This window comes from Electrona antarctica, assembly GCF_951216825.1.
Source record: "Electrona antarctica genome assembly, chromosome: 2".
Taxonomy (NCBI): domain Eukaryota; kingdom Metazoa; phylum Chordata; class Actinopteri; order Myctophiformes; family Myctophidae; genus Electrona; species Electrona antarctica.
Genome location: NC_136807.1, coordinates 21,094,766 through 21,108,061, shown reverse-complemented (window position 1 = coordinate 21,108,061; position 13,296 = coordinate 21,094,766). Strand labels below are relative to the sequence as shown.

Sequence of the window (13,296 nt, the reverse complement as noted above, 5' to 3'; positions counted from 1 at the left end):
GGATCATATAATTCAGTGAATTTCTTCAGCATGGCGGCCGTGGACTCAATATTGTTAAATGTATGTGTGTATGTGTATTGAAGAATGAAGTAAGGCTTACTATTAGAAATGGTGAGTTAATCATTCCAATATTCTATGAATGTTACAACAGGTCTTATAAGGAATATGGGGCAAATCATGTATTTAGTGCACAGTATTTCATTTTATGTTCACATCTGAAACATCTTTAATATATAAAGGTTTTCAGTCAGTTAAGGATTACCTTCTCTTTAGAAAGTTCTTAAATAATGTAATTTAACAAAGCTGTACAAACCAAGTGTCCCCTTCATATGCTGTGTGACAGGATTAAGATATCTATAGTTTATTTTATGTACTTTGATGTTAAAATGTACACCTGACAGCTAATATATAGGCTAATGCTGTCTACTCTATGCTGCCACTTTGTAAAAGTCAAAGGCATTCTCACATGTTGAAGAATTCATGTACCAGTGAGTTTCCAATTTAAAAAATGTTTGGTTTAAAAAATATATTTTTGTGTTTTTGTTTGAAGGTAGTATTTTGTCATAAGAATAAACTGTGCCTTGAAACCTACAGTATACTGCCTTACAAAAGATAGGCAATTTCTCACCTTACAATGTGAAGTAAAATAAATAAAATTTCAAGGTATATTTTTTACATTGAATTGTGGTGCAGTATTATACAAACCTCGACACCTTTTAGCCTGTTAACTAATGTGATGTTTCCTTCTTACACTGGTGACAAATGCATATGCCACACAAAAAAGTGAGATAAATTGGAAGCGTGTGTGTGTGTGTGTGTGTGTGTACTTGTATAACTATACCTTTGGGTAGTTGGGTACATTTGGTACAATTAGAGAAATAGACATTGTGAGGACCATGGTTTTAAAAAAACGAGTTTGTTTTACAATTAGGAAAAGATTCACATTGGGATTAGGATTAGGCATTTAGAGCAGTGGTTCTCAACCAGTGGTCCGGGGACCACCAGTGGTCCTTAAGGGGGTTCTAGGTGGTCCCCAGCTAAATGACGGAAAGTTGATAACCAAATGGACCCTTATTAGATCTTTAAGTCTTGAGAGTGAAAAATGAAACATTGCTTTCATTTTATGCTCCCAAGAGTTACATTATTGTTAAACATCTGCATTACTTACAAGATGTCTACACAATTAGAGCATGTAGAAGAATTGTCATTTTGATCAACATCTGCCTGTTATCTCTCCTAATGGTACCAACATCAATACAGCATGGAATTGTGGACAAAACCTTATCCAACGACAACAAAATATTCTTTAGTTTTGGGTCTGAGAGGCTAAATGCCATCAATGGTGGCCCATGGCTCAAATGCTGAATAAATAATGGGCTTTGATATGAAAAGGGTTGAAAACCACTGATTTAGGAGGTTAAGTGTATGGGTTAGAGTAATCTGAATTCCCAGACGTTTTCTCCAGCGAAGGGTTAGACTAGAGTTTTCCCTATTTTAAACTTATATTTAAATTTACAAGCTCAGCTTTTTTGTGTGCATATTTTCAGCTATTTTCAATGCTGTCCTAAAATCTTGATGTCCTCACAACTATATAGTAGGCTAATACAAACCTGTGGGTGTGTGTGTGTGTGTGTGTGTGTGTGTGTGTATACTAATACTGTAGGTCCGTCCAACGTGGCAGTATTGCTTGGTCAATGATAGTGTAAGACTATGTTGCTACAGACTGATAAACTGTCATAAAGTCATAGATAGCAGTGATTTTAGAAACAGAGAGAGAGAGAGAGAGAGAGAAAGAGAGAGTACCAAGTGGAAAAGTTCTGACAATGTGGCAATATAGTTATGCACACAATTTGTTCTACGTTATGATTATGAAGCACATAGGTACCTGGCTTCACGTGGTAGAGAGCTGGAGACTTGAGGAAACTGGGCCCATTTTAGGAGAACCCATTCCCTGTTTTACATTGTACAACCTGTTTCTAATCACTAATGAACAATGAGATACATTGCTAGCAGTCAGTGCACAATTTTCTGCATTTTGCCTTCCACCGTGGTTCCTAGAAGACAGACAGACAGACAGACAGACAGACAGACAGACAGACAGACAGACAGACATTATTTATGGTTGTTGATGTAAAGTAATAGCCTGTATGTAGTTAATAATAATAATAATAATTATTATTATTATATTTAATAATAATAATCTAACTCTAAATGCACAAAGTCTGTGTGTGTGTGTGTGTGTGTGTGTGTGTGTGCGTGTGTGTGTACGTACGTACGTACGTACGTACGTACGTACGTACGTACGTCTGAAATCCACGACTCGAGAACTGTTGGTGTCGAGTCTGTTGGACCTACGGTTGTCCAGAACCGCCCCAAAACAGGCCTCTACCCGGGCTCTGGACTGGGCCCCTGCCCAGTGTCCATTATGGAGCTGGCCTGTTCTGACATCATTCCTAAAACAAAGTTAGGCCTATATGGCTGCATCTGCAGTTCTGCACCCACTTCACAAAAGTGCCATTCCTTCAGGCTATAAGGAATAGCATTTTAGCATTTATGACTTGTACAATCACTTTCATTTTAAAGCTGCAAATATGATACCTGGCTGTGCTGGGTGTCATGTCAGTCAGATGATGAGATGTGAATCATGTGATGTGAGCGGTTTCACGTACACACAGTATTGCAAGAACTATAGTGTAGTGTGTGGTTGGTCCATATGTTGGTACAATTCCGCCATCTGCTGGTCCTCCATGTCCAAATAACACTGCCTAAAATCTTACACAAAAGACAAAACAGTCAGAAATTGTGTGGGTGTCCGTACTGTTGACTCTAATAACGCAATAAAAACGTAAATAAAACTAAAGTGTATTGTCATTTGAATTGATACTTTTTTTCTTTGCGTTCTGTAGTCAGTGTAGTGGATCACGTGATACAGTCAGATTGGCCAAACAGAGGCCGTCTATTCTCCAACCCCGGAACTGATGATATGATTTTCAGATTGGTTTATATGTCTATGGGGTGTTTTTATGACACATCACACATTCCCTTCGGTCCTTTTCAGCTTTTACCAAAAGTCAAATGGATGCTAATAAATGTCGTCTGGATTTGTATTAGAAGAGCATTTACTAAACGCCCAGCCGGGTTGGTAACTCTTAATACTTCATCGTTAGATTATTGTTGTCGCATCGCTGTTCGTTGATCGGCCAGTCGATCGGGCGTGATAAGGCTGAGGGTTTTAAATCAAATCAAATAAGTCAAATAAAGTGAATATGTATGTACATTACTGTAGAGTTGCAGACCCCTCCACACTCATTTTTAGCATGTACGCGTGGCGCGTCGCTCGCTGTGTTGGGGGACGTTTAATTGCGTCGTTAGAATTTGATTGATTGGTTGAAGTATTGAATTAACGGTTTGCCGGTTTGCAGAATTACAGTACATTTCAAGCACAACTCAATACAAAAACTGTTAACTGAGTGGACGACACCATCAAGCATTACACAAGTTGTTTACAAGAGGGTCCACCGTTTTCAATTCATCATAACATTTAGAGACGTACACTAGTCGATATAACAAAAAACAGGAAATCATAAAGGAGGTAAAAAGGCAGGGGGAAGGGGCAAAAGGGGTGGGTGGCGGATTCAGATTTTACGGGGGGCAGTTTCGACCGCCCGTCATCATAGCCCGTCATCATAGCCTTAAAATACAAAGATACCGGTAGGTGACAAATTATGGCAAATTTGATAGATCGTCCGCAGAGAAGCCTTTTATATACCACGGTGACGGCGCATAAGCATAACTGCCATTTGTTATTCTCTTTCAATCAGCAACTCGCAGGTAGTCAATGGCCGATGAACATGAGTCCATTGATCTCACCTCTCCATCAGTGGAACTGGAACCAGCTGCTGTCAACAGCTGGTTTCCTGAACCTCCTCCGCACATTTACACCTGCACTCTGACCCCAGAGCTGGTGGCCAAGGCCCGCGAGGAGCTGCAGGAGAAACCGGAGTGGCGTCTGCGTGATATTCAAGCGCTGAGAGACATGATTCTGAAGGTTTGGCTTGAATATACACACACACACACACACACACACACACACACACACACACACACACACACACACACACACACGCACACGCACACGCACACAATAGACCAGTTATCCCCCAGTGTGAGGATATTCAGACCCCTCTGACCCCCCCCCTCCGGTGCCTATGGTGTAATAGTATAATAAATGACCAAAACATTCATTATTATACACATATATTATTTATAATGATAAATGCAGCAAATATTTATTTTATTAGGATTATATGGCCATATTATTGGGCTTGTGTTTATCTTTCGAGGGGAGATTTGGCTAATTTCTCTCACAAGAGTTGTCTTGTTTTTGGCTTGTCTTTGGAGGTGGGTTGGCTTATTATTTCTCTCACGAGAATTGTCAACACTGAACACAGTAGTATGGCCCCAGTAAAGCAACACAGCAGTATGGCTCCAGTACTCTTTCTAGTGTTTTGTCTACACGCAACAAGAATGCCTCGTAGAATGCGCGTGTGCACGTGATGTCATTTTTTCTGCCGTGGTACAGAAAAACAAGAAATGTTCACATAGTGATATTTGTCAGGTAGAGAACAGCGGATGAGCTTTTTTGTCACCCGAATCCGCATGTGCATAATTATAATCCGCCCGTTATCCGACCGCAATTTATTAATTAATCAAATGTATTAATCCGCACCACCCGCAATCCGCTGCGCAGGGAAGCGCCCAGCGTATACAGTATAGCCAATCTACAAGCTCACAACGCGACGCTGCGACGCGTTGTGAGCTTGTAGATCGGCTATTTATACTACTTGTACAAACAATGTCACTCACCACTCTCTCGACAGTTCACCAATGTTACGTAGTGGTTGTATATATCCATTTCCATGGTAACACGCCGTCCACGTTTTCGCGACGTATTTTCATACAGCATATCCAGCGGTCATCGGCGGCAGGGTAAAGAACTTAATCACTCCCAGTCCCACGCCGAACGTATATTCCTCCCTTCTGTTTTACTTAGTTTTAAGTTTCTCTCAGACTCACTAGCTGCCTGTTAGCAACTTTAGCGTAGCTGCCTGTAGGAGACCACTGTGTTGTTGTTGTTGTGCAACAGGACCCAACTTCATAGGCGGCTAATTTGTGCCAGATCATGGCACAAACTGGTTTCTTTATTTAGTAACGAATGCTCCTCTCAACCGTCCGGTTATGTAACCAATACATGACAGCAGCGTGTGTGGCAGCCAATCAGGACTAAGGTCCCGACTAGGAGCCAAAGTCGTCATTAAATTTGAGTAAGACATAGGTCAGGTTTCACCTGACAAAAAGCACCATTAAACCACTGGTTACGATAGTCTTTAATCATCTTTTTCCATGTAATACTGAAGGACCAGCCCAATCTTAGGACCAGGTTGGATGATGCATTCCTCCTGCGCTTCCTGCGGGCCAGAAAGTTTGACTATGATCGCGCCCTGCAGCTGCTGCTCAATTACCATGCAGGTCGGAAGGCTTGGCCAGAGGTGTTCCAGGACCTTAAGCCATCCACCGTGAAACACGTGCTCGACCTGGGGTTTCTTACTGTCATGCCGCATCCTGACCCCAATGGACGATACATCTTGTGTCTTCGGCCAGGTTAGTGTCATGTTTCATTACAAGTAAAATTGTGTGTGATAATATGTATCCCTTGAAGTAGCACACTTCCCCGCAAGCAACTCTTAGATCCTATTTTTAATACGGAAAATGGAAAAGTCTGCTCTGATTGTATTAAACACTGTTTGTTTATGTTTATTCAGCTTTCAGCTTGATCACAGAAGTTTAAAAAGACAGATGCCATTGAAAATGGCACCTGAATTATTTTGCTGATTACAATATAAAACCTCAAATCTATCATTTAATTGTGGAGTTTGGAAGCACTTGTTTTCAATAATGCAATGTCTGGCTGCCTCCTGCATTATGTGCAATTTCGAAACGGTTGGTACGTGCAGGACTGTTGAGTAATTTCCAACAAACGCTTCCAAACTTTGATAGAAAGTAGCTCATAACATATCTATTGAGGATTTTTATTAAACATAATCTTGGCATATACAAAGATGATAATCCAAGCCTTCTGTACAGCTGCAATGTTGGTGAGTTTGATTAATACAATCAGATCAGACTTTTCCGTTTAGACGTATGGACTATCAACGGTTGGTATTGCATTTAAAAAAAAAAAAAAATAGGATCCAAGAGTTGCTTGTGGCTAACTTCCCCTCACACATTCAGCAGACCTCAAGCTTAAAGTAATTCTCATAAAAAAGGCTAGCATTAAACATACTGTATACTTGACTAATTGTATATAATTGTTTTTAGAAAATACAGTATACTCTAATATCAAAAGTCAGAATCACTGCAATCCAACAATAAACAAATTAATTTGACACAGGTCAACTGATGAAGTTCATACAGTAAATCATGTGAAAGGACACAGAATAATAAATAATCAGATTGTAGATTAATATGATCTCCTTCTAGGAAAATGGAAACCAAACGATTATCCTTTCGTTGATAATGTGAGGGCCATTTATCTGACTCTGGAGAAGTTGATCCAGCCTGAAGAGAATCAAGTGAATGGGGTTGTCATCTTAGCAGACTATACAGGTGTAGGCATGTCGCAAGCATCCAATCCAGGCCCTTTTCTAGCCAAGAAGGTGGTCGGCATCCTCCAGGTAAGCAGATGAAGATGTTTTTGGGCCTCATTCAAAAAGATCTTTGTAAAGTTCCTATATTTTAGTGTTGATTTTAGTGTATATTTTTGAGGGGCGCTAGCCCCTCCTATACACAGGTTTAATGTTTGTCTTTAGTTCAAAGTTTGTTTTGTAAACACATTGACAATGAAGGGAAAAACGTCATAATGTGTTTACATCATATTGTTAATGGCTTAATGTTTGTGTTGGCACCGTTTGTTTTACATCACCATTACATCACCTAATCAACATGAGTTAGACTTTAATATATTAGCCATGCTGCTCAATGTTTTGCCACTCAGTCTATATGAGGGGGGCGTGCCATGTGGCTGGTGTCCTTGTGGGAAAGTGATGCATGGGCATACTCTATATTGGAATGCTGCTAATCACTGACAGGAAAGCATATCCTAATGGCCCCTACAGACTGTAGGAGTTTTAAAGTTGTCGGCGAGTCATTAGATCGTTATGTATTTCACACTAAAGGAGTCTTTTTTTTAAATCGACTGTCATTATATCTGTGTGGCTTTCACACTAAACGATTGATAGCCGACTAGGCATCACACACTGCAAGAGTTCACCAAGATGCGATCCAGACCAGATACATATAGGCTACATCATTTTTGGCGAGAGAGCCAAATATCAAACCTGCTAGATATTCAGAAACGGTCGGGAAGTGTTTGGTGCATAAACATTTTATTTGAGATTTGGCATTATTGAAATTAATAAAACATTCTAATAACAGCTACGCATGATTTGTGGCACAGCAGACGTGAGATTCAGTGTACCCAGCGCAAACATCACATACAAAAAATAATGGTGAATCAGTGGAATCGTGGAAACACTTGTATTTGCGCATGTGTAAAATCTGTGCTTCCCCATGCTTTGTGCCCATATGACTATGTAAGCACTATAAGACTTTGATGTATAACACTGCCATGTGGCGGAAATGTAAAATGTATAAATAATTGCATGCTCAAAATAGGGTCAAAAGTTCCTAAATTGCCACCCTGCCATTTTTGGAGATTTTTTTTGTCTTTTCCTTTTTTTGTAAATGTAACTTTTAAGGAATAAAAGTAAAAAAAAAAAAAAAAAAAAGTTTGTTCCTCACTGTATGCTACCATCTCACTACAAAGGAGGAATGTGGGGACAGGAGCGGGAGTCATATTTGTTTAGAAGATATTTGACAGTGACTGATTGTGAATATTTATATTCCTCTCTCCTATCCTCAGGATGGGTTCCCAATCAGAATCAAGGCTGTTAACATAATTAACGAGCCGAGAATCTTCAAAGGGATCTTTGCAATAATTAAGCCATTTCTAAAAGAAAAGATGGCAGAGAGGGTGAGTATCATTCATTGGTGTATTTATACACCGATTTATACACCGAAGTCTGACGTCACTTTCAGTAGAGGGCGCCAGTACACAGGTTCATGTATTTTTTTATTTGCATTGAAATCCCCATAGGGCGATTTTAGGTCGCTTCATATAAGAACTGTGTTTTAAAAATAAACCGATCATCCCGGCATTTCTGTCAGGGGGGTGGCTGTGCATCCATTAATATTTGATACAGCCAGTTTCTGGAGAAAATGGAATTAAATTTGCCGCAAAAGCCTTCAAACTACATAATGCAATGTCGCTGCTAATATACGTCACGCCCAGCTGTCAACTAGAGATGGGATTTATGGCTCTTTGAAGGGAGCCGGATCTCTGGGATCCGTTCCTTTCAAAGATTCGTTCAAAAGACTGGCTCTTTTGAACGACGTTCCCGATGGGTGGGGGGGGGGGGGGGGGGGGGCGAACTCTGTCTGCCCTGTCCCCCCCCAGTGCCTCCCCAGTACCTCCCCAATATCTGCCCAGGGCCTCCCTAGTGACTCCCCACTCCCCAGTGTCTCCCCAGTACCCAGTGTCCCCCCCCAGTGCCTCCACAGTGCCTCCCCAGTCTCCCCCCCAGTGCCTCCCCAGTGTATCCTGCTTAGGGCGCCAGCTTGCTCATGACCGGCCCTGGTTGAAACCCCCCTGCCCCCCTCCTCCTCTAAAAAGGAACGGCTCCCTACTGTGAACCGGATCCCATCGTTCCTTTCAAAGAGCCGTTCAAATGATCCGACTCGTTCACGAACGTCACATCTCTACTGTCAACACATTGCGTTCCTGAGATTCCTCGTTGACGTAAGCTCAGCTGGCGGTGACTCGACTAGTACTAACCACGAAACTAAATTTAAAAAAATTGTCAGTTTATGTTGTGCGACGGGCAGCTGCAGCCACCCTGCCTACCCGGAAATGTAGTCTCAGGGTTGTTTGACTCGTTTCTAGCGCTTATTTTGTTACTCTTTGGGTATATTTGTACATTTCCACCTTCAGTCGATGCTTCATATCCATATGAGTGAAAAGGCCGGGATGATTATTTTTCAAACACAGTTCTTATATGAAGAGATCTAAAATCCCCCTATGGGGAATTCAATGCAAATAAAAAGTACACAAACCTGTGGACTGGTGCCCTCTGCTGACAGTGACGTCAGGACTTCGGTGCTCTATTCTGTCTTTTTGTCTCCACCAGGCCGAAGGCATGGGGAGAGAGTATGTTTTGCACTCCGTCCGTCCGTGTGTCCGTCCGTGTGTCCGTCCGTCCGTCCGTCTGTGAACAGCTAATCTCCGGCACCGTTAACCCGGTCGATGCCAAATTTTGCACACACACTCCCTGGACGATAAACCTCTGCCCCAAAATTTTCAGAACGGCCTGTTATAGCGCCACCAGGAGGCCGCTTTGTGTTTTTGGACAGTACACCTACAGATTTTGTCCAAACATCACGCAAATTGTTACACAGTCTCTCTAGAGCCATTCAACGAAACGGGTGTTTCAGATTTCTCAGACTCCATCCTGATTGGCTAAGATTGGCTTCCAAAGTTCGCAGGAGTGCTCAGTTTCAAACAAAATGCTGCAAATCATGAACACAACGTGTGATTTCCGTGAAATTGCGCACGCACATTCCCACTAGGCCGAGGAAGAAATGCCATGTGAACATTTTCAACTCAGCCTCATGGTGGCGCTATAACTGGCCGAAAAGTGTTTTTACCTCCAACTGCACGGATTTGTGGATAACTTTGTATGCCAACTCCCTAGAGGCCAAGGAAAAACCTTTGCCTGGAATTTTTCACATCTGCTCTTTATAGCGCCACCAGGAGGCCGACATATGTAAAGCACATTTTCTAATATTACTCCTTCAGATGTTATCCAAATTTCACGCAAATCAGTACACATGCTCTCCATAGTCATGTGATCAAGACGGGTTTGTTTGATTTCTCATAATCCACCTTCATTGCCTACGATTGGCTTCTAAACTTTTCAGGAGTAGCCCGCTTTTACCCGTTTTGTACAAATCGCCACAACTACTCAACGCAGCGTCCGATTGCGGTGAAACTGCATGCATATTCCCACTAGGCTGAGGAAGAAATGCCACTTGACAGTTTTCAAATCAGCCTCATGGTGGCGCTACAACAGGCCAAGCCGTGACACACACACACACACACACACACACACACACACACACACACACACACACACACACACACACACAAACATTTTAGTTTATATTACTCCTAAACATTTTGCCAAACATCACACACTCCTATCCTCCTGGTGGAGGCCTGTGCCCAGAAGGGCACTTTTTCTAGTTGTTTTTTAAATCTGAGGTTCAGTAAATTGTAATTGATTGATTGAATACGATTTTAGCAGTTTGCAAAAGCACAGGGAAGTAGCCTTCAATATAAGGTCTGCTAAGAGGATTTAAACCAAAGAAAACACCATGGCTTGTTTCCATTGGCGTCCTTATGTATGCAATTCATCGTAATTGTGAATGTGTACATGTTATAAATGCTTTTTGATTTGTTTTTAACAATTGAAAAAAAAAAAAATATATATATATATATATATATACGCATGTGGGGGTGGGGGTGGGTGTACTGTATATCTAAATCTAGAGAGAGTCAAACATCATGTTTGTCTCTGAGGAAGACTCAAGTTGATACTGTACGTCAGTCACCCCTGCAAAATGTGCAGTCGCAGACCCATTTGAGTGCTCCAGTACATTTATTTGGGCAGTATCTTCTGAAGTGCCCAGGTATTTTTCTTATTCAAGTTGTCCCTGTTGAGTACAGCGCCCACGTTGAATTTCTCCTTGTGACTTTGCCCATGGAAAATAGAGTATGACGAAGTGGGGCGTTATAAAAAACATAAATAGTTGAAATATGGAGATTCAAGGTTTTTCCCTGACAGCGATAATATACAGTAGCTAGGCTAGGTGTGTGTGTGTGTGTGTGTGTGTGTGTGTGTGTGTGTGTGTGTGTGTGTGTGTGTGTGTGTGTGTGTGTGTGTGTGTGTGTGTGTGTGTGTGTGTGTGTGTGTGTGTGTGCGCGTGTGCGTGTGCGTGCGCGTGCGCGCACACACACATACACACTGTTTGTACTGTTAAAGGATTAGAAATGTGTTTTATTGAAAGTGAGCAAAATTCTACACTGAATACTCCCTTTGATTATGAGGCATGAATTCAGCCCACAAAACCTACACAATTGTATATGCCAGAATGTCTGAAGTAGTGCTTTGTGTTTGTATGACCAATGAATATCTTTGCTAAATGGCTCATTATGCCAATGTCACTGTGGCATTGTTGTCTTCACATACTGTACAGTACATCCTCCATGGCTCTGATCTCCGCTCCCTACACGGTAACATCCCCCGCTCAGTCCTGCCAGAAGAGTACGGTGGAATTGCGGGCAACCTGGACATGTCTGCATGGTCAAAAATGTTACTGGACTCAGAAGAGGAGTTCATAGTGGAGTTCTGCCAGCCAGACCCACTAGAGGGTGTACTGCTTCCAGACTCCATGCTGTTTGAAGGGGAACAGGCTAGTGGCCAGGACGATGACACCTTCAGGGGCCTGCGCTCTCAACTCTACTATTGCTACTAGCTACACTTTATCACTCAGAGGACCTTTTTTGTTTCCTTTGAAATACGTCTTTAGAGTTTTACGGGGCACGTTGCCAATATTGTACTTTATTCTACGGTACTAGCCAAGCTGCATTACATGAGCCAAACGGTGCTTTTCAGCTCAAGACCCAAACGATAAATGTGGTGTCTACCCCGGGACCCAAAATAAAATAAAAAACACTTATGCCCTGTTACAAAAATAGCGAAAATAGCCGTTCTACACGTAGGAAATGTACTCTTGAGTCATGAGTCACTCGCCACCCATTGTTTGGGAACCTCTAGTGTACACATAACCCAGCATTATATCATGTTCAGGCAGCTTTAGACTCCGGAAAATAGGCTTTTGACTTGAACCAATGCATGATTATTAATTAGTGACCTGATGTACAAATCTCTCACTCCAGTCATATTTTACACCTTGGTTTCTCAAGCTCACATTGTTTTCTCCAATTTGTTAAGTGTAATACATGGTACCTTATGCTCATGCTGTATAAAGGCCATTCCTAGTGTTGCTGCATGGTTGGGTTGCCCCGCATCTGTTTAAAGGTTGGAAAACCACATTGTGTGCCACTCATATCTGCCTTAAAAAACAGTTTTCTTCGGGTTTATGATCATCTTGAATTTATACTGTATGTACCAAAGCAATATTCATGCGTATTCTCATCAAGTCATGTCTTATAAGGATAAATTTACATTAGTTATTTTAGTCTGTGTAGGCTATGTAAATAGAGGATTTCTGTGGCTAACAAAAACACTAAGCTATTTTAAGAAAATGTGATATATTTAACTGTTCATTCCGAATACATCATGTATGACCTTTGTTTAGTTTACCTTTTATTCTCCCCTTGATTGACCAAAATTAGTTATTAGTTATTTTAAGTCAGATAATCTGCTTTAGGGCACGGTCACACCGCACCTTTATTCTATGTATGCGGGAGGATTATGCCCATGCATTTACATGGGAATGGAGTGGTTTGCTGCCATTTGTGTATTTCTGCAAAAAAGCAACACTGTTCCCAGTGAAATGCATTGGCAGAATCTGCCCTCATGTTTGATTTATTTAATTGTTTTTATTACTGAACTGCTTTCCTGGCTGTCAGTCTCACCACTCAGTCTTAACACATGGCAGGTTATTATAATATTTCTATTCACAGAAGTCAAATGGGGAGAAGCATTACAATGCTACAGTACATAATATGTCTGCGTTGCCAAATGTTACAAAAGGCCATTTAGAGATTAGTATGTGCAATAATGCTGCATGTGTTAGTCTGGTGAGAACTTAAAATGTAACACTTTTTAGTTTGTATTTTGGTTGCATAAGTTGCATTACATGTCAAGTAATGTGTAAGCATGGCTGCTATTGTAATATTTATCATGTTCCAACGACATATTGTAGTGAAAAAAATAAATCAAATTTCAAAACGCTTTTTTAATATACAAATGTAATTGTTTTTTAGTAGCATGATGAAATGTAATGGAAACTTGGAGATCTTTTTCACTAAATGAGAATTTTCAAGTTCAAACTATTAATTCCCTGCAATTTGTTATTGAAAATGAGCATTGT

At 41.1% G+C, this 13,296-nt stretch overlaps 1 protein-coding gene and 1 long non-coding RNA gene across 2 annotated transcripts; one reads left to right on the top strand and one right to left on the bottom strand.

Moving 5' to 3' along the window:
- Positions 1-2,333: 2,333 nt before the first annotated feature.
- On the bottom strand, positions 2,334-3,940 carry LOC306934729. Its single transcript, XR_013791334.1, has 3 exons — positions 3,871-3,940; positions 2,599-2,772; positions 2,334-2,453 (listed from the first exon to the last, which is right to left on the bottom strand). It is a non-coding gene; the product is annotated as an uncharacterized lncRNA (long non-coding RNA).
- Positions 2,988-13,154, top strand: ttpal (tocopherol (alpha) transfer protein-like). Its single transcript, XM_079517299.1, has 6 exons — positions 2,988-3,138; positions 3,822-4,048; positions 5,418-5,661; positions 6,541-6,734; positions 7,982-8,092; positions 11,434-13,154. The coding sequence occupies exons 2-6, from the start codon at positions 3,839-3,841 to the stop codon at positions 11,710-11,712; spliced, it is 1,038 nt and encodes a 345-aa protein (XP_079373425.1). The 5' UTR covers positions 2,988-3,138; positions 3,822-3,838; the 3' UTR covers positions 11,713-13,154.
- Positions 13,155-13,296: the final 142 nt, after the last annotated feature.